The sequence below is a fragment of the Loxodonta africana genome, chromosome 19 (assembly GCF_030014295.1).
Source record: "Loxodonta africana isolate mLoxAfr1 chromosome 19, mLoxAfr1.hap2, whole genome shotgun sequence".
In the NCBI taxonomy this organism is placed as follows: domain Eukaryota; kingdom Metazoa; phylum Chordata; class Mammalia; order Proboscidea; family Elephantidae; genus Loxodonta; species Loxodonta africana.
The window spans coordinates 52,904,266-52,926,211 of NC_087360.1; the positions used below are offsets into that span (position 1 = coordinate 52,904,266).

The 21,946-nt window shown below is 38.7% G+C and overlaps 1 protein-coding gene across 1 annotated transcript in view; it reads right to left on the reverse strand.

Moving 5' to 3' along the window:
• XPO7 (exportin 7) overlaps positions 1–21,946 on the reverse strand; it is a 66,671-nt gene that overhangs the window by 15,575 nt on the left and 29,150 nt on the right. Inside the window, exons 2-15 of the mRNA XM_064272727.1 lie at positions 21,538–21,684; positions 19,019–19,112; positions 18,018–18,184; positions 16,909–17,001; positions 14,170–14,274; positions 12,051–12,216; positions 11,365–11,438; positions 9,506–9,625; positions 7,232–7,378; positions 6,304–6,476; positions 4,102–4,295; positions 3,374–3,479; positions 906–1,041; positions 319–392 (exon numbers count right to left, since the gene is read on the reverse strand). Coding sequence (XP_064128797.1) covers positions 319–392; positions 906–1,041; positions 3,374–3,479; positions 4,102–4,295; positions 6,304–6,476; positions 7,232–7,378; positions 9,506–9,625; positions 11,365–11,438; positions 12,051–12,216; positions 14,170–14,274; positions 16,909–17,001; positions 18,018–18,184; positions 19,019–19,112; positions 21,538–21,684 — 1,796 coding nt within the window. The remainder of the gene's footprint in view (positions 1–318; positions 393–905; positions 1,042–3,373; positions 3,480–4,101; positions 4,296–6,303; positions 6,477–7,231; positions 7,379–9,505; positions 9,626–11,364; positions 11,439–12,050; positions 12,217–14,169; positions 14,275–16,908; positions 17,002–18,017; positions 18,185–19,018; positions 19,113–21,537; positions 21,685–21,946) is intronic.

Genomic DNA, 21,946 nt, shown 5'->3' on the forward strand with positions numbered 1-21,946 from the left:
GTGACAGGATGCGCGCCAATCACTGGGGAGGCAGGTTTGTTTTGCTAACGCTGTGACAGGGGTTTCACCTGTGATTCCAGAGGCTGAAGATGGGATTCCACATGAACAAAATTAAATCCTTGCCTGTACAAGCCTGGAATGCTCTGGGGCCGGGCCATATCTCTAAGCACAGCTTGTCACACACTCAAATACACAATTTTCTGACGCAAACGATCAATGCTAGAATACCAAGGCACTGGCAACACGATGCCAAGATCACATTTTACACTTGCAAAAGGATTGCAAGGGACTCTTGCTGATGGCAAGTAAAACACTTACATTTTTCCTATGAAGACGCTGAGGACCATGGTCTCATCATTCAAGCCCAGAACTTCTGAGAGTCGGCGGTACAGCTGATGTTGTGTTCAAGGAAGAGTAAGCAGGAAATAAGGATTAGAACAATCACACTCCAGTACTATTCTGTCCACATTGAGGGGGAAAGATGTGGGAAGAAAATGGGCAACAATGCTGGGGAAGACTTTACTGAAGGGATGAGCTAATTTCTAAGTATTAATGAACACTGGATGATACTGAGCTAACTTACTGGCCCCCTTCAACCCTGAAATTATAAAAAGAATTTCTGCTGTTCTGAACAATTCATGTATTGAGACTAAGCACTGCCCATTCTGAGAGGAACAACAGATGTTCTGACTGGCCGCTTGTGAAGCATATGGAGCATTAGAGAAATGGACCCAATTCTTTGATGAGTCTCCCAGAATTCTATAGACTAAGAGGAGATACTTGGACTATCCTGATACCTAAGATCTGGAAGCTAGATCTGAAGTGTTACCAACCATTTCCCTCAATCAGCAATTCCATAAGTAAGAAGTGAAAACTAAATGGAGCCAACTGAGAGTCTCTGTTACCTTAGAGGATTTCTGGACCTGGTCCCCAATGTAGATCTTACGAAATTGTTCAAAAAAGCTCAGCATGGCCAGTTCTAGCTTCTCGTTACCAGCCTGAGCCAAGCGAGAATCTGTTAGGTTCATCAGCTGCAGCACCCTAGAGGAAGAGGAGCAATGATTCTCTCAACAGCAGGATATCCTGGTCACTCTAGAAAATCCAACCTACCCCAGAATAGTCATATATACCTCCTCTCCTTACCCATCCTGTGTGAAAGGCATTCTTGCAGGCTCTAAACTCTGTTGAGGGACAAAATTCTCCTCATTTCTGCCTCACAGGAAACATGTAGAGGAGTGACTAGTCAGATGTTTAAGACTTCTAATCCACTGAGACTACAGATTGAGGCAGAACTCCTGATCAGCTTAAAAATAGTGACAAAACACTAGTATGAGCGGTAATGGCTTCCTCGAAACTTCTGTGAGACCTTGGGTAAAGCAATTTACTTTCTGAGTTCAGGTTCCTCTCTATGAAACGAGGGAGACTGGACTAGACCAGTGGTTCTCAAATCTTTTTTCCTAAAGAGCCATGAAAAGAACGGACACACGTAGAAGATGATGCTCACAGGCAGGGAACACTTGCAGGGACAAATAGCAGATACACTAGCTGTGACTTCATCCCTTTTTGTTTGTGGCCTTCCCCTCAAACGAAAGCATACTGGAATCCAAGTGAGTAGATGTTCAATGAATAAGAATGATGTTATTACAAGTGAGTCATTTGACATTTACATACTGTGAGAATAGGTAACAAACTATTTGTGACATATCATGAGTGAATTAGACTCAATGTTGCAATACTCAGGCTGAGAACCAATCAACAAGACAATGTTCTAAACTCTAAATTTACATTATGACACATACACAGTATCACACCAGGCTGCAGAATCAGAAACGTATCAGATTTTCATCCTTATTACATCTTTGCTGAATCCTTCAAAAAATGCTGTGGCACAATGCCATGGAGACTTTTGTTAGGACTAAGGCACCTATGGGCAAACGGGCATTGGATAAAGAAAAAGAGGACAGGAAAGAGACAAATCGGACTTCCAGATGAAGAATCGGAATTATAGCCCAATCTTTAAATGAGATGTTTCAAAACCTGTTGCTGTCAAGTAGATTACGACTCACAGTGACCCTTCAGGACAGAGTAGAACTGCCTCGTAGGGTTTCCAAGGCTATAATCTTCATGGAAGCATTCTGCTACATCTTTCTCCCGAAGAGCAGGTGGTGGGTTTAAACCGCCGACCTTTCAGTTAGCATCAGAGTGCTTAACCACTGTGGCACCAAATTCTAAGGTATTAGAAGTTTAAACATGTTCATCTCTAAGGAAAGCATCTGAAGGTTTAGAACCCTTTGGGGTAGTACTTCTCTTCAAGGTCACAAAACCATTTTCATCATAATACTAAGATATTATTTGCCCTTTCCACTAGCATTCTCATGAGGGTATAGTGGGGTTTGCCAGAGGCTACGAGACCTGTGATGTCACAACAGACTGAACGCAGAAGCAGATATGAGAATCCGGCTCTTTCACTAAGCCAAACATTAAAGCAAGTTGTAAAAATGTAAAACTAAGACACTCTTCTCATTAATTTTTGGGGGGAAAATATAGTTTTTTTCATAAAAATATATTAACATTTAATGGGTTTATTATTTTAAAACAAATTAATAAATATTTTAAAAGTTTCTCAGTTTTAATTTCTAATATGGTAGATATCAATAGATATAATCCAATAAACCTAAGACGTTTGATATCCTCAATAATTTTTAAGACGGTAAAGTGGTCCTGAGACCAAAAGGTTTAAGAACTTCTGCTTTAGGATATTAAAAAAATCTGCCTTTTTATTTCTACATTAGGTAAAGTTTTTGGAAATCACTAATATGTTTTATTTTCTCCTCCCTTCAGCCCAGAATTTTAATGCTCATTTAAAGGTGTTTGATGAGAATTACACAGACACAAAATAATTTGAAATTCTCTATGTGGAAAAATGTATGGCCAAGAGATTTGAAAGGCTGTTGGAAATCTTTAATTCCATCTTTGGGGGCTTCCCATAACTTTCTATTAGATTTATTTTGATTTGACAAAAGCAGCCCACATTTCACTAACTCTGAGACATTGTCCTTAAACAGAACTGAAAGCTATTACCCGCTTTGGTTTTTCTAATTCCCTATCCATCATCTCTTTACAAAATTACTGTAGATCCTTTTTTTAAAAAGTAAGACTATTAGGCAGAATTCTTGCCATACTTATAAAAGGCTTGAAGTTGGACCTGTAACAATCCTTCATTTCTATGGGCTATCATCACTTTCACAAGATTCTATTCTATAAACGGGAGGAAAGCATTAACGGAAGCATGTCAAGTCCCCATGGCTGCAGGACTCAAAGAAAGGGGTAGAGGACATGGTGATGAAATGGAAACCCTCTGGGGAGCACTTACCGACAGACAAGCTCGCCATCCATAGCATCTTGCTCATCAGTACTGGCAAAAGAAACCCGGCCACCAATCACTGCTCCAATGATGTAAACCAGCCACGTCAGCCTTCCTGAAACAGAAAGAAGATCCATCAGTGTCATCTCCAGTGATAATTTCATGAAGAAATTACTCTATGAGGTTAATTCTTACTATGAACTTCCTTAATCTTAAGAGCACTATAGTAGAGCCACTACTCTGTTCTGGGAAAACGGAGATGCCTAGCAGAAAATTCATTAGAATTCCTATTTCAGACAAGTACTTAGGGAGTACCTGGGTGGTGCAAACAGTTAGCACTTGACTGCTAGCCAAAAGGCTGGCAGTCTGAACCCGTCCAGAGGCACCTCAGAAGACAGGCCTGGCAATATGCTTCTGAAAGGTCACAGCCTTGAAAACCCCATGGAGCAGCAGAACTGCATACCTGGGGTTGCCACAAGTTGGAATCGACTCAGTGGCAACTACCAACAACACTTTTTTAGAGTTAAAAACAGCCACTGCATATATGGTTTTAGTTACTCTTTCCTAATTCCCTGAAATATTTATTCACAATTTTTGTGTGTGTGTATATGGAGGTAATTTATGATGAAAGGATCTCTTTGAGGGAGAGGCAGAAAAGAAAGATGGTAATGAGTGAGGGGGTATGAGGGCCTCTCCTTATGGGTCTAGAGTTCAAGGTAAAAGCACTGTACACTCACCTTCCTGCACTGCAATATCCATAGGACTTGCACTGGCACTTTGTAGCAGCTCCTGATAGGACTGGGCCGACTGGTCAAACAGCTGCACAAGGAGTGCACATGTCTTCTCATATTCACAACGCCCAATTGTAGACAGCTGGTCCAACTGCTGCTGGACCAGGCCTGTATCTTCCAGAGGATCTTCCAGCCCATCTCTGTTCCCCAGGGAAGAAGGACGGCAGCTCTCTTAAAACATGCCCATTGATTTCCCCAATTCAGCAATTAATTCTTAATCAGCTAAAGCCCCCATTTCCAATCCTAGAAGCCCACATCCTCACACGACTTTTTACCAGGGAAGGGATATAGAAACAGTTGGAAGGCAGCTGTCTCTGCCCTAGCATCAGTCTCCTGTAGTCCGCATGTTGGTATATCTGAATTATCAGTCCCTTAACATTTGTCTGTCTTGACCCTCTCAGCCCCATGCTTCTCACCTCTATGAGCTCTTAGTTCTGTGTCTTTAGCTTGTCTTGACCATAGTAAGCTTGGGACTTACTACAGGTACACAATCCTTTGTCTGAAGTCAATGGGGCCAGATGTGTTTTGGAATTCAAAAATTTTCAGATTAAAGGAACGAAATATGATGCCTCTACTATGCTACGTAGAACCTCAATGGGCTTGGAGGCGGTATCAAACACATTTCTGCAGCAAAATGTATGAATCATATTAATAGGATTATCAAGACTCCAAATGACCTTATAGCAGTTTATGTCCAGTTTTGCCACCAAATGAGTTTTAGCGCCAAATTTATGAGAAAATTTAGCTTTCACGGTTTCTTGAATTTCAGAACTGGAGACAAAGGGTTGTGGATCTGCACCAGGTCTTTCTTATCTACTGGTTCCTAGATTTTAAAGTCTTGCCCTATGACAAGCTGTCTGTTGTCACACTGTAGCAACAGCAGCACTAGCATTGCTACCACCACGAGCAGTTAATACTGTGTTGTTTTCGTGGATCGCTGCTCTAGGACATGTTAATCCTCCTAATAACCTTATGAGGTAGGCCTATTACTATTCATATTTTACAAATAAGGAAACTGAGAAACTTGCCTAGGAGTACACAGCTATTAGCTGGCTTTCTGGCCCCAGAGCCCCCACATACACTTAATCAGTCTGCAATACTATCTCATTAAATCAGCTGATTCCTCAGGAACAGAAACTGTGGAGCTAATGATACCAAAAAAACCAAACCCGTTGCCGTCGAGTTGATTCTGACTCACATCAACCTTATAACACACAGGAGAACTGCCCCATAAGGTTTACAAGGCTGGTGAATTCAAACTGCTGACCTTTTGGTTAGCAGCCGAGCTCTTAACCACTGTGCCACCAGAGCTCCAGAGCTAATAATAGAACAGTGTTTTTCAGTGAACTTCAGGATTACTCAGAATTTGAAATGACTCAAGTTATAAATCATTAAGACTGTAGCTCTATGACAACTAATGGCACTAAACTCTGAGCAAATTAAGAACCCAAGTTACTTAATACAACTACAACAACAACCCAGACCTTAAGAGAATTCCCTTGAGGAATAGCCAATGAAAAAATATACACCAAAGGTCCCTAAACAAAGAATACCTTTGCTTTATATAAAAGCTATTTTAAAAGAGTCTGACATCTCTTTAGCTACAGGTTTCTGGTCCAGTTAATAGGTAAGGTGAACAGAAACCATGTGCTTTATGGTTTAGATTAGTGACTGAATCAGTGATCAGCTGCCTAAAATTCTTACGTTTTCTAGTTAGCTCTGGAATTAGAGTTGATAACTAGATAGCGTGACTTTATCTACTTATTTCTCTAGCAGTTCACATGAGGCACCTATAACTTACACATTGTAATTCTTATCACCTATATCCTACAAATGTTTCTCTCACATTTAAAGAAAACCTGTGGCAAGGATAAACATATTGATTTACTATATACTGACTATACAAACTTTATATTCAAGCTATTGATGGTAATAAAAAAAAAAATTATTGATGGTAATAAAGGGGGGCGTAAATAGGGTGTTAAAGACTTTCACACTTTATGTTCTCATCTGCTATTCTGTTGACAAGGAAAAAGATTCGTTAAGAGTATTAGATCCAATAAGGCTCAAGTGAGTGTCCAATTGAGTCTGGTGAGCCTGACACCAGGCTACTGGTGGGGTATGACGGAGGCTGCCCGGTTCCCTTACCTCAGTATGATGTGCACAGATTCCAAGCGGGACGTTATGTAGGCTTTGGTGACCTCAGGGGTATACGTTTCCAGCATGTGGGGCTCTGTGGCTTTAACGTATGGCACAGAGGCTGCTAGCCGCTGCCACAGGCTCAGGAGATAGTGTACACTATTTGGGGCAAATTCCCAGTGCTACGGAAAATCAAGAGCAGAAGGCATAGTTTTCATTTTTGTACAGGATACATCAGTCCCAGGCCACTCAATACAGATAAAGACTTTTTTTTTTTAAAGGAGAAAATTTTATGGGCTTTGTTCCGTGTGTGGCAACTAGTTCAATGTTTATTAAGTATTTCAGAGGATAAGCCTGATGAGAAGAGCTGTTCTAAGCTGGTTGTGTAAACCTTACCACAAGGAAAGCCTTATGTAAGTGGCTCTCAAGCGGTGGTATGCATCGGAATCACTTGGCAAGCTTGTTAGAAATATAGACGCCTGGGCTCCACCCAAGATCTAGTGAATCAGTAGTTGTGGGGTAAAACCCAAGCACTTGTATTTTTCATCAAGCTCCTTGCATGATTTTGATGTAAGCCATAAAGTTTGAGAACTTCTGCCCTATTATTACATGATGAACAAAGAAAGGAGAGACTCTTATGTCCAGTTCCCTGTTCCAATCTTGCCCTTTTGGGGGTAATTATGAGGGAATTCTGTGTGCCTTGAATCCAGATATTATCCTTCTAATTCCCACATGTTCCTCTAACCACTCTTTGCATTTTTGCAAATGCGTATGGATAGGCTGTAACAGTAACTTCTCTGCAGGGTTATCCTATACTTACATTTGCCTTTGTCAACAAGAAAAAACTAAAGAGTATTCTTACAAGGTTAAAACCAATGAGTAAAAGAAAAGGGGTTCTGATGTTTGGGAAGAAAAGGACAAGCAATCAAAGACAAACCTGTAGGCTGGTCACTGTGAAGTTGGCTATCAATCGGATGACCTCAGGGTAGTTTTCCACCTTCACCAATTCTCCCAGTTGATAGTTACTTTTCAATCGAGCCAGTAGTCTGCAAAACTCGTGGTAATTGTTTGGGTCTGATAAACTCTGGTAACAGAGTAAGAGGAAAATAAAACGTAAAATGTGACTCACCATACTTCAAGGATGACATATAGGGGAAGACTCTACTTTCTAACTTCTGGGCTATAAATCATTATCCTTAATGATATGTCTGTATAAGGTTTAAAAACAATTAAAAAAAAATCTCACTTTTAAAAGGGATGTCTCATCTGTTTGTAATAATCATCCTATAAAATGAGATTATTAACTCCTATTCAAAGAATGTGAAATGAAAGCCCAGAAGGATTACACTACTTGCCTAAAAATTATAGAGCTGATTAAGGGAGAAATAGGGCATAATCCAAGATGGGACTGATCTGTTTGCTTTCTACCAGTGAAAGAAAAGATAATGAAATTTCATTTTCACCACTGTCAAATTTATCATGAAACACAACTGAGCTACAGTGGCAAAGTTACACAAATGGTTTATATGTTTATATTATGTCATCATTACTATAATAAATGTATTTATCCATATACTGACCCATTGCTGTTGAGTTGATTCTGACTCATAGTGACCCTATAGGACAGAGAATTGCCCCATACGGTTTCTAAGGAGTGGATGGTGGATTTGAACTGCCGACCTTTTGGTTCGCAGCTGAGCTCTTAACCACTGCACCACCAGGTCTCCTCATCCACATATTACTATAATTATATATTTGATTATATACTTGTATCAAATAGTATTAACTTATTTATATATTATACCTGTTTGTTTAATTAAATGTTTCTTTATATATATCTTCACCTATTAGGATATGAAGGCAGATGCTTTGTTTTGTTCACTACTCATCCCCGTGCCTAGTATAGTGCCTGGCACATAGTAGGTGCTTGATACAATTTGTCAAATGAATAAATGAATTTTACAAGAGTGATTAAACTAGGTATATTTAAAATTAAATTTTTTTTTTACAATATTTCCTAGCATTGGGAAGTGGCACTTTAAAAAAGTAGGTGTTGGCTGTATCTTTGAGACAAAAAGGACAATCAAGTTATTGAAAGAGCCACATCACCCTTCCCACCTAAAAGCAGCCTTATCCACTCAGGTTAATGATGTACATTAAAAAAAAACAAAAACGAACTCTGGATTCTTAATTTCTTGGGAAAAAATAACTAGCTCCATCCTTATTTTCCTCTTTCAAAGTTATCACTTTGTACAATTCGTGCATTACTGAAGCTGGAGGACACAAGCGCCTCTTGTGGACAAATTCTCTCAGAATTTGCCTACAAATGTGATTCACACAAATCTTCCTATGAACGGACTGAACTGTTTTCTGCTAAGTGTGGCCTCTAGATGGATCTCTTTCTAGTATACATATATAGGTCAACCCTCTAGTAGACAGGCATATGATATTGTTAGTTGCTGTCGAGTGGATTCTGACTCATAGTGACCTCATGTGTGCGGAGTAAAACTTCTCCACATGGTTTTCACTGAAGGCCGTGACATTTTAGAAGCAGACTTACAGACCTTAACTTCTGAGGTGCCCCTGGGTGGGTATGAGCTGCCAACCTTTCAGTTAGTTGTTGCTGGGTGCCACTGAGTTGATTCTGACTCCTCATAGTGACCCCATGTGACAAAGTAGAACTACGCCACAGGGTTTTCTTGGCTGCAGTCTTTACAGAAGCAGATTGCTAGGTCTTTCTCCCATGGAGCTGCTGGGTGGGTTCAAACTGCCAACCTTTTGGTTAGCAGCCAAGTGGTTAACCGGCGCACCACCCAGGGATTCCTTATGTTGTTGCTAGGTGCCATTGAGTCGGTTCTGACTCATACTGACCCTGTGTACAACAGAACGAAACACTGTCCAGTCCTGTGCCATCCTCACAATCATCATTAAGCTTCAGCCCATTGTTGCAGCCACTGTGTCAGTCCATCTCATTGAGGGTCTTCCTCTTTTTTTGCTGACCCTCTATTTTACCAAGCATGATGTCCTTCTTCAGGGACTGATCCCTCCTGATAACATGTCCAAAGTATGTGAGACGTAGTCTCACCATCCTTGCTTCTAAGGAGCATTCTGGTTGTACTTCTTCCAAGACAGATTTGTGTCTCCTTATTGGGACTCCATATAGGCATATACTAGTCCTACATATGTACATATATATACAGTCATATCTTACCTGTGGATTTTCCAGTATTCGTTTAACTCCATCAACAAGATGAGAGAGAAACTTGGCCCTCTCTGCATTGTTAAACAGGGATCTTCGGACTGAGGCAATCTGTACTAAGCAGGATAATACCTAAAAGCAAGGACACAACCCGAAACAAAACTGATTAAAAAGATGGCACAGGTATTTTTCACCAGACCCTTTCCCCTCCTATAATATTCTCCTTTACAAATGTCACTAATTCTGTCCTTTCTATCCCTGCTACCACTATAATGACATGGGAAGATCAGTGGGGGTATAGCTTAGGATATCTAAAATAGATTAAAAAAAAAAAAAAAAAAGCCTTAGGTCCAAGTTGATCATAGCAATTAATTAGCAGTTTGAAAACACACTTAAGTACTATTCTTTGACCACCCCAATGGCTTCTTTGATTCTTGTTTATATATATATATACACACACATACATATATATATTTAATGCTTGCAAATACCAAGCAATAGTATAAATATTTAAGATTTCTGCTTAAAGGTCTAAGTTTTTTTAGTTTTACTAGAGCCTTTTGGCTAATCAAGCTTTGCTACAGAGTGCTATAATGAAATAACCAAGTCAGACTGAAGCCCTGAAAAAGAAAAAACAGCTTTTACACAGCAAACATTTACCCTTTCCCTTCTGTGCTAGATACTTATATTCTCTGTTTGTCCCTCCAGGTCCATTTTTATCCTTCTTTACACTGCTCTGTTCCCTGGGAGGCTGACGTCTATGGATTAGAACAACCAAGTTCCCTGTCCTCTGGCTTCTAGTTGGCTTCAACCAATGGAAAGTACCAGGAAATAAGAGGGCAGAAGGAAAGAGGTACTCTTTCCACCCTGGCTGGGCTATGGGTTGGCAGTGGTTGATTTTCTCTACTGATGGCCATAGCTCCTGTTGTATATCCCTCTCCTAAGCCACAGCTTCAGCTCTCTCCAGGGTTTTCTTCCCTTTCCCTTGATGCTCCCCACTATTGGTAGCTTTCCACTTTTGTTAGACCCAGGGGGTGTGCATCACCACCCTTGGTTGGATTTCCTTAATTCTGCCCACACCTTTGCAAAAAATCCTTTCATTAATCATTCCTCTTTACTGTACTACCTTCCCTGCAGTAACCTTAATGATACACACAACTACACTAAATTCATACTTCTGCTAAAGCCAAGATCTATGTTAACTTGGAAAAGTAATACAGTGGCCAGGAAAGTTGTTTATTGCAGAAACACAATGCCAAGCAGCCATGACTTTACTGTATTTTCTTTGCATACTTTATGTACAACAGTATTTTAGACCACCAACATGTAATACTGTACTAATAGTATTTTAGAACCTGAACGGATTATGGGAGTTTGAGGAGGTTAATTATTGCTTTAAAGGAGAAATAAACCATTCCTAATAGCTTTCAAATGTATGTGGATGAGTATGCAAATTTGCCTTCCCATTACAGCTTCCATTTATCATTTCTGTAACAAATGCCTGAAGGATTTTCCAAAATTTTCTCAGTCAGGACAATCTTAAGGGTTCAATCAGACGGTATCAAGTGAATTCCCACACTGTAGCCTATGGCAGTTTGAGGTGAGCATAAAGTCAGATCTGGTTATGAGACCAAAAGAGTCTGACCATCAGTGGCAACTGCCCATTAGACAGAAATAATTTAAAAATAATAAGTAACAATTTTATAGTGAAAAGATTTAGGGTACAAACTATCTCAAAAGGCTAGATAACTAACCCTAGTATTTTTGTGCCTTACTTCCATGATTCTGTAAAGGAAAATGAACACAAGGCTCATTCACCATTGTTACTTTCTAGAAATAGTTTTGCTTTAGGAACAGTGGTCTTGACTCACCAGAGGTGAAAACGAAGGAGGGATGGAATGATACAGGTCAAAAAACAGCTGCAGCGTTGAAGAATCCAAGAATGCTGAAACAAAGACAAAAGACAGCATTTTACGGGCTATGTCTGCACACTGCTGGTGGCCTACCTCTGGCACTATTAGGGAACATATTCTTCTGCTTACTTTTCTGATAGAATGATTTTTTCCTTAGAAAGTGACATGCCAATAGTGGCTTACTGCCCCTCCCACCCTCCACCCCCTTTTTAAGAACTAGCTTTTAGCTTCTCTAAGAAACAGACTCACTCTTCTGATTCTGAGGAACTTCAGACAACTAGGACTCGTCCATAGCAGGAATTTTTAGCCCGAAGAACAGAAAAACAGGCACAAGTTCTTTTATTTAATTTTGTTTTTAAAGATAGACATTACCCAAATGAATATGAGGTAACAGAAGTCTCTAGGCTGATTAATGCAAGGAAGTCAAATACGTATCAGTTAGTAGTCAGTAAGTAAGAGTTCTCCCTCGCTGGGGGAAAGCAGTAAAAATTTCCCTACTAACTGCTTCCCCCATTAATAAAGAGAGATGCTAAAATTCTGAATTGTCTCTCAGAGTAAAACAAGGTATTACCAAGGGTTATTCAGATCATCCTATAGATACCAGGTAGTTTGGCAGCCGGTCATTTTAGGTGGAGTTCTGTTACCTGATCTCCAGCTGGTGGGAATCTGTACGGTACACAGGTCATCTGAGGACTCATCAGTAGACGTGCCAATGAAATCAAAGTTTAGGCAGTTATGAGTGAGTTTGAGCAGTTGCATGAGCAAGCCATGCTGACTTTCATCATTCAAGTTTAGATTCTTTCCTGAAGCCTGTAAAAATGACCACATAATGAGCCCCTAATAATCACTTCTCTCTTCCAAGCTTGCTCCCAGACTCAAAAGGAGGCTGTTGAAGCAGAAAAGGAGGGCTATATTTCAATGCCGTAAAGTGATGCCTTTTCCCAGAAGGATGCCGCACTTCTAGTGTCTTAACGTCACGATGAAAATGTCTAGTTCCTTACTTACTGTTACAGAAAAAGTCACTAGTTGTACAACTAAGATAAGAGCTTAGCCAGCCATACATTTTGTAGACTGGTTAGTTACCTGCTACTAATAAATTCTGTCAGGAACCAGGGGAGAAAATGGAAAGGGCAAAATTTTTTGACAATTCAGGGGATGGAAGGGGACCAGTGATGCGTATAAATGTCTGATAAATGGAAACTGAGATTACTTACCTGTTAGTTTAGTTAGCGCTCTTAAGAATAGGCTGGGGTTTCCAAGGGATAAAAGGTGGTAAAAAGGAATGGATAAGAATACAGACTCAGAGAAGTCATATTGCTTAAAGAATAAGGGATGTTTGGCATGCTTGTTAAAGAAATTCTTATAAAGAGGGGTCTCTCTGCAGAAAAGCTGTGCTAGACAACATTAAATGATACTGAAAAACATAAAGCTGCTATTAAGAAAACAAAAACAAAAAACCTTTTTTTAGCACTTACTTTTTATATGTTGTAGACATAGTGGCCACAGGGAATTGTGAAGCAATGTGGGATGCCTGTGGGTTCATTTGCCTGTAAAATCCTAGCTATTTCTAGATAGGGCAAGGATTACACTCTGGGAGAGAGTTCTGAGCAAGTTCTGCACCCTGCCCTACCTTCCTTCCTGTTTTTAACACCATCATCACTATCATGAACAAAAATCTTTCAAACCATAATTAAAACAAAAGCACCACTGCATTTTATTTATTCATTTGCAGAGAACCTGACTATAGCTTAATACAGGTCCACAGCTGCTGTGACTATCAGATTCAAAAGTTATACCAGCCATGGCCTCAATGACCGGCTGGCTAAGAGAAAATTAACAGTTTTTGATGATATCAGTGATGAGGGTTCAATCCTTAAAGTTTTCTCAAAGCCTTTTCCCTCTAGCACGGAGAATGAACTTTGCCAGGCAGCTTGCCCAACCTGAGGATTGTTTGGGAAATCTGAGATACGTAATTGAGGAAAAAGATGGGCAACAGAAAGAATTCAAATTTGCTTCTAACACTAAAATTGCGACAAACTGGAAAATGAGAGCCAAAAACAAAAAACGAACATTAAGCCAGAGGTGAATGTTTACAGATTCCACTTAGCTTTCTACAGGGACAAAGCATCAAGGATCTCAACACTGTTATAAATGTGCAGGACTCTTAGGTTAATTAGCCCAACTCTATCAATAAATGGATAGAAACACCAACTTTCTATTTTAAAAACAGGTAATTTCCTTATGTGATACCGTCTATCCCTTCAGGTTATTAAATCTAAATGGTTGTAAAAAATTCAGAATCTACTTGTCCTTACAGATGTTCTTGTTTACTTGATGCTCTTAGCTCAGCAGGGGACAAGGAAGGCAGACTGGTTTTTGTATGCTAACAATGTAGTTTGAACCTGCTTTCAGAGTACTAAGAATCCAAACACTACAAAATTAACATGTTTTCACTCGTATAGGAAGATTTTATGTGGCTATAAAAAAACAAACAACAAAACTTCAAACTCTGTGGTAAACGGGATTCCTTTAAGACAGCAGCATGAGATGAGTGTTTGCTTGCTGCTCTTTGCCTAGGCGAATGGATCGAAAATAGGGAAATCACAATTGTTTTCAAACTTCAGTGATCTGGCAAGTTTCTCTAACGGCCTCTGAGAAATGTATTATGTGAAAGATCAAAGAGCTGACATCCATCTAACAAGTCCCTACTCATTCTTATCCTTTCAAAAGGGCCTGGGAGCATGACCCAACCTACAATCTCACCTGTTTTAGTAAATTGCAGGAAAGTGTGAAGATATCAAATAATGATGAATCTCGGAAAGAAGAGGCTATTTTTCTGTGCTTGGTCAAAGGATGGGTGGTGTCTGCCTGTAAGGAAAAAGAATAAACCAAAGCAAGTTTTACAATTTATTGCAAAGAAAAAAATTATCACACGGACTTCAAATAAATTAGAAGGATTTCCAGTAACAACATCTAAACACATTTTTAACATTTCGATGACTGTTAAATCATACATGGTGAGAGTGTGCAGAGCACAAACTGGTTAAATAGGTAGCCAGGATATCACCTCTCTCTAGCTTACAAGGGGAAAAAGGAGAAGGGATGAGGATCTCCACTGTAGATTTTTATTTTCCTCTGCATACAGGTAGGTAAAATGTCCAAGTTGCTGGCAGACACTGCTAATAATTACCGTCATGTTGTGTTGTGGCTTAGTCTCAAAGATAGACAAAACAGCAGAGTTTGGATTTTAGTAAACAAACCATTCAGGGCTGAAGTTACTGTAAAAAAAAAAAAAAAAAACCCACGACCCCACCGTCCAGTCGATTCCGACTCACAGAACTGCCAAAACAGACATTAACGAATAGCCACGAACTTAAGATAAATGACAATAGCCTGTAATTCGCTCTTCCTTCTCATTTAGTCAACGTACAGTCTATACCATACAAGTGAATACTTAAATGGCTTTATTAGTCTCTTACTTATTGCTGTTCTTGACTTTTCGCTAAATTACAGGTTTTTTTGTGGTTAAAGACTAAATATTTTACTTCTTTAGCATACTCTCTAGTTTTAGACCATAGTAGGTGCTCAATAGTGAAATAAAAAGAATTTTGAGGTTGCAAAGCTTAAATCTCTTCATTACTGATCAGTTCATCCAAGAGCTCATTTTGCTTTGCCACATTAAAGAGTAATGCAGCAGGATTGCTGACAGACAATCAAGTTGGATGTGCCTTGATTTTATTTTAAGTTCAAACAGTAATGGTGACAGAAACCTACTTTCTGATTTAAATCTGACAACCAAAAAACAACAGTAGATTAAGTTATAGAGAGGCTCATAATATTCCTCAATTCTAGCTTCAGTGTTCCTGTGTTATCATAAATATCTTGGACAGACATATGTCTGTCATTTTCTTAAGAAAGCAAAGTAAAATTTTACAAAGATTTTTTTTACACCAACATTGATGTATTTTGTGGGACCAGGCTTCAGAGGGGAGAACATTAACCTCACAGTATCTGTATTAATGCCTGCTCTCCTACCACTAAGGTGAACAAAAACAGTTGCTGCCGAGTCAATTCTGACTTATGGTAACCCCACAGGTTGCAGAGGAGAACTGAGCTCCATAGGGTTTTCCAATAGCTGTGATCTTTCAGAAGTAGATCTCCAGGCCTTTCTTCTGAGGCATCTCTGGGTAGATTCAAACTACCAACCTTTCGGTTTGTAGCCCAGTGCTTAACTGTTTGCAACACCCAGAGACTTCACTACTAAAGGTAACAGTGGTTAAATAGCAAGTTTGTTGTTAGGAGTACAGGCTCTGGAATAAGACTACTTGGATTCAAATTCAGATACTGTTGCTTACTAACTGTCAAATTTTAGGTAAATTATTTAACCTTTATGTGCCACAGCTTCCTTATCCAGAAAATGAGATAACAGTACCTATCTCATAGGACTGGTGCAAGAATAAAATTAGTGAATATAAGGGAAATGCTTACAACAGTGCCTGGCACACAACAGTCACTCAAAAGTGTAAGTTTTATGGTTTTGATAATAACTGACCACATGGGGACTGCGTGCGACACAGACTATGATGTGGACTCCAGATTTTAATAGGCTATCAGTTGGTGCATTTAAAACAATACCAACTCCAGTGACAATTTCTCAGGGTTAATAAAAATGTCTGCATAATTATGAGCAACAGCAACAGTGATGCTAATGTAATTAATACGCTGACAACTTAAGGGTGCGGTGTTACAACTAATACTAATACTGGCCCATCCAATAACTATAAAATTTTAGCTGGACACAAACGTTAAATGATTGAGAAAATAATAGAGCACTAAAAGCAACTGGTGTTTCCTCTGTAGTAATCTGTGCCATCAATGACTAAAGAATTATATGGTATTTAACAATGTTTCATATATTCTGAAAAGATTGCCGGCAAAATCTTTAATAATAGCGCATGGGAACTGATTTTTAAATGACTACACCAAAACCAAATCAAACTTGTTGCCCTTGAGTCAATTTTGGCTCATAGTGACCCTACAGGACAGAGTAGAACTGCCCCATAGGGTTTCCAAGGAACTGCTGGTGGATTCGCACTGCCAATCTTTCGGTTAGCTCTTTTTCTGTACACAGGAGCAGAGAGAGCATACAAATGATGCTGATTCCACTTTTATGATCTGTTTTTCTAAGACACATTTTCATTCTCTTTCACTAGCAAGGCAATATTTCATTACAGTTTTGACTTAGGACCATTGCTCTTATCTCGAACGATGAACAATTAATACCAAGAAGGAAAGCCAAGGTGGGAGGGTAAAAAATTCTGGAGACAAAAACAGACTGGGGCAATAAGAGTGAGGTAGGTCATACTTGCAGAGGAAAACCCAATAGAACTATCTTGTTTCAAAAGGGCGTTAATCACTTACCGCGAAAGCACACAACTGCCAAAAAAGATCATCCCACACACAGCAGAAAACACTAATACTGAGAAAAAATATGGCACTTACTTCAATGAGGAAGGCTGTAGCACTTACTTGATTAATTTCATTGGTTAGCTGAGATAAAATTGTGACGCCAATGATGCAGTATTCAACACTATCCTGGTTAAAAAACACAAGGCAGAAGGAGTTAGCATGTGCAGCTTGCTTTCTGCATTTGGGATGAGGTCGGGCTCTTGAATGACGGATTCCTGCGTCACTAACGAAACTGCCCAGACAAAGAAGCTCTGCAGGACATAAGGTCTAACTGCTGTGAAGGAGGACGGATAAACTCTGACTTCATCAAAACTCAAAATTCTTGTATTTTAAAAAGTGCCATAAGCTTTATACCATAAATACTGTGAAAAGATAAACTGCTAAGTCACATTTGTAAGATAAAAGAAAAATAAATGTGTTACTTAATTTACAAAGACTGTATAAACAATGAGAAAAAGGCAAAGAGCCTGATAACAAAAATGCACATAAGATATGAACAGAGAGTTCACAGAAAAATAAAGATAAGTAGTAAATTAACATATGCAAACTTGTTCTGTCTCACTTATAACCCAAACAACGAGATACTAATTCTTTTTACCTACCAAATTGGAAAAATAAAAAGTTTTGCCTCAGAGGCTGAGGTGCAGGGAAACAGGCACTCTTACAAACCATTGGTGGAAGTATAAACGGTGTAACTTTTTTGAGGGTAATTTAGAAGTATCTTTGAAAGAAAGAAATATATATACTCACACACACATACATACACCTCTGATTCAATAATTCCAAGGCTAGGAATTCATCCTACCAACACACTTATTCAAAGTATGGCAAGGTATATGTACTGGGATATTCACTCAAGTAATTATTTAACAGTAAAAAACCTAGAAACAAACTAAATGTCCATCTATAAAGATTAGTTAATTAAATTATGGTGTTTTAGATTGAAATAGTATGGAGGCATTAGAAAGAATGAAGCAGGGTTTGTTTGTGCTAACATGCAAACACTGCCAGGATGTATTAACAGTAAAAAAGGTGCAAAAGAAAATATACGAAATAATTCCACTTTGAGTAATTTTTTAAAAGCAGCTAAGTATATACATTTTACTTCTTCCATTTTATTATGTCAAATATACACATCCTACTTGTAAAAATCTTGTGACATCTGTGATTGCATTTCTGAAGACATAGTCATCCTTCTGACAGTCAAACCAGCCCAGTTTTGTGATTCTGGCATATAACTGAATGAGTGCTTGGGTCACAAAAGTAGCCAACTTCGGCCGAGTGGCAAGGTAGTTGAGCACATAGTTCCCTATAAAACAAAAATAATTCACATAATAGAAAGCTCTGACAGAGAAAGGTGTACATCTTTAAATATGTACTAAATGGCCAAGAATTGGTAAATTTAGACTATTTATCCTAAACACTCATTATTCATTATGCCACTGAGAAACAGGACCTTGAATTTGGAATTACTAGCTTTTTAATTCAGAATTTTATTTTCATAAAGAAGAAGACGAAGTATGATAGACCTGAATCCACCCTGCGGTTGTAAGCTGCTGCTGAGTTGACTCCGACTCATGGCAACCCCGTGTGTGCAGAGTCGAACCGCTCCACGGGGTTTTTAAGGCTGTAACCTTTCAGAAGCAGATTTCCAGGCATGTCTCTCTAGGTGCCTCTGGATGGGTTCGAACAGCCAGCCTTTGGGCTAGTAGACCTGCGTTTAACTGTCTGCACCACCCAGGGGGTTAAATAATATCCTCTGAATAGAATTAAAAATGTTTAACAATGTTTTTCTTAGTTATTAGTGGCAGTAAAGACTGAATGAAAGAAACCTCTGACAATAAAAGGAATGACTTAGGATTTTCCTGGAAGTAATTATATTGGACCCTCTTCTACTGAAAAACCTATGGAGCATGGTTCTACCCTGACACACATGGGATTGACATGAATTAGAATCCACTTGAGGCAACTGGCTGGCTCACTTTCAATAACCCAAAGTTCTGGAAAAAACTTGGATTCTAGATAGTCTGTATGCTTAGGAAATTTCAGAGTGTTGTCAAACAAGCACATAAATCTAACTGTTACTAGCACATTACTAAACAAACTGATTTCTTTAAAACAGAACAGAAAATTCTCTACTTACGAATATCTATTCGTTGTTCCAATGGTAGGGGGTTGTTTGTGCGTGATATAAGCTTTGTAAGGCATGTAGCTGCCAGTAATTGGGAGTAAGATGACTGTGAAAAGAAGGAAAGAAAAGGACCTATAATTAAAATTATTGGATAAGTAAGCCATAAGATTTTTACTTGGAGATCTGTGCTAAGATGAGGGGGGAAAAAAAATCAGTTTTGCTATATTTGATCCCCTGGATTTTAGAGGGTGTATCATTTTATTTCCCATAAAATAAGTACCATATAGCATAAGAGCTTATTTAGCTGACTTCAGTCACAAACAAGGGGCAAGATAAAGTGAATGGCACGACCAAACTGAATCCAATGCAGATATTTGGATCAGTTTGAGGGGTAGATGCTAGAGATCTTTTCAGAAAGATATCATAAGATCTTTAGAAGAAAAATCTTTCATTTAACCAAAAAATGTTCTCCCCTCAATATCCCTGTTTTTAAAAATACTTCAAAAAGTTTCACCTCATAATATTCCTGTCTGTATAGTATCAGAAAGAAAAAAGAAATATTAGGGGGAACCACCACATTAGGCTATATAGTTAGTCCCCAAATTATATCTTTTTATTAACACAGCTGTCGGCTACAGCTCTGGGGAATATATACGCTAGTTTTAAAGTAAACTTCTCAACAATTATTTGTGAGAAGGAAAAACTATACCCTCAGCAACAGAACAGCATTATCTCATTCTGTGGCTTTTAACCCTACGGAGAACCAAGCATTCTGTCTGATTGTAATGCATAAGAGGGAGCCACAAAAGCAGCCCTGCAGGTGGCTTTATTACATCACGTCATATAAAAGAAACAGACTCAGAGCCATTAAAGATAACTTAACCAACCTCAAAGATAATTTTTCATGAAACTAAGAGTTCTAAGACAGTTGGTCATCTATGTTAGCATTATGTAATACCACCAGGTATAAAGAACATCTAAGATTAAGAAAAAAAATCTATAAAAGTGACTTTGAAAATTAATACGATTTTTATCAACACCCCTGAGCATGGTTTAAATTGGTTAGTCAAAGCAGGTATGTCAAACTACTAATAGTGGAAAATATCCTACTCTAACTTACAGATCATGGTTTGTACACATAATTTCAACAAATTTGCTAAGTCACCAAGAAATCAACTGAGAGATTAAAAAAGAAACATACCACTAAAATGAAAGGTTTTTAGTATTGTACCTATCCTGTTTTCCAGCTTTTTGATTGTCAGTAATGAGTAACTGGCGTTAGCAGTGTCAGAGAGTATAGCGTGTCCCTCCAGTGAGGGTCAACTGGAAGAGCCAGCTGAACATCTCCTCTACAACAGACATGTGGATCAACCCAAAAACCAGGTGATTTAAAAGAAATATAATATGTGTAAAACTTAGATCACAGCACTACAGTCTCTGACTGTACCTACATACAGTCTCTGACCATGATCCTATAACCCTGAGATACTTGGAAGAAGAATTAGATACCTCAGCTATTAAAGGATAATTTTAAACCAACTATAGTTTGTTCTATTCACTGCATAAATATCGTAACAACACTGATTTGTAAATGAAGCTATCTAGAATTCCACCCTCTCAACAAATTAACTGCTTTCATTCTTTCCCCCCACATCTCCTTTTAGCCTTAAGGATGCTTTTTGGAAAGTAAATTTTTAATAACCAATTCTTGAGGGATTCATTGTTGTTCAGGATATAACACAGCACTATCATTCCTATTTTCACCTCTGCTACACTGATAATAATTATGGCTAATATTTGTACTCTCTCTTGGTTTCTTCCCTTCATCTGTGAAGCAGGGTAATAAGTAAGCATGCATGGAAAGTAGTTTAAGCATTTGAAAAAATAAGAGGCAGACTGGACATGTTACGCTGCCACTTTGTCTAAAGAAGGATAGCACTAGATTCTAGACTCTAGTTGGTATTCTGAATTTATAATACCCTTTCAGGGTACCCTGGTGGGATCTTACCTTTCCGAAGACCAAACCTCCCCCTAAAATTAATCAAATGGCATCTCATTTGTAGTATTATTTTGATCACTACAATGTCATTTTTAATGTCTAATGTCATTTGGAAGAGGTTCTAATTCCACTTTTAAAACCTAAAACATCCTGTACTTTCGTTGTCAAGATAAATTTTTCCTAGACTTCTAAACAAGAAGCAGCAGCTGTGGTACAGAAGAGGAGAAATTGATGCCTGGGGATCTTATAAAATAACACGGAGTTTAAAAACAGAAAAGGAGTCCTAGGAATTTGATCGCAGATGAAAAATGATAGGACAAAAATATATGTTCAAAGAGATTTTCCTGATGGGTCGATATGGACTGTTTTGCCTACCTGGCAAGTATGGTGCCTTTAAAAAGTGAAATTAGAAGGCAGGGACATCTAGAAGAATCAACGAACAGAAGCTATCACAATCCACCCCTACCATTAGAACCAGGGTCTATTTTCCTAAGCCTCTGTTATCCTTTGGGATTTTTCAAATCTTACGTACACTCCCTCTCTCGAGGAGCAGCTGGCACTTGCTCAGGCAATCGGGGCTGTTGGTGAATTCAACCAAGGCCTTCTCTGCCTGGAGTCGAGTGGTGGTATCTGTTGTTTCGTACAGCTGTTTGCACAGATTCTCTAGTTGGGCCAGGCTCTGGAAAAGATCAGTTAAAAAAGAAATCAATCCAGTCTACTGTATATGCAAGGTACTGTGCTGGAAATTACTGGACAAAGATAAGTAAAGATCAATGAAGAGAGAATTGCTTCTCAACTCTGAGGAGAATCTGGGTGACCTTTATCTAATAATAACCATTTGTAATTCTTTCTTTGATACTTTAGAAGACAAAATGATAGAATGCTTAAAATAGCTACATACTTTTTCAGTTTTTCCCCTGAAGATCAATCACAAATTGTAC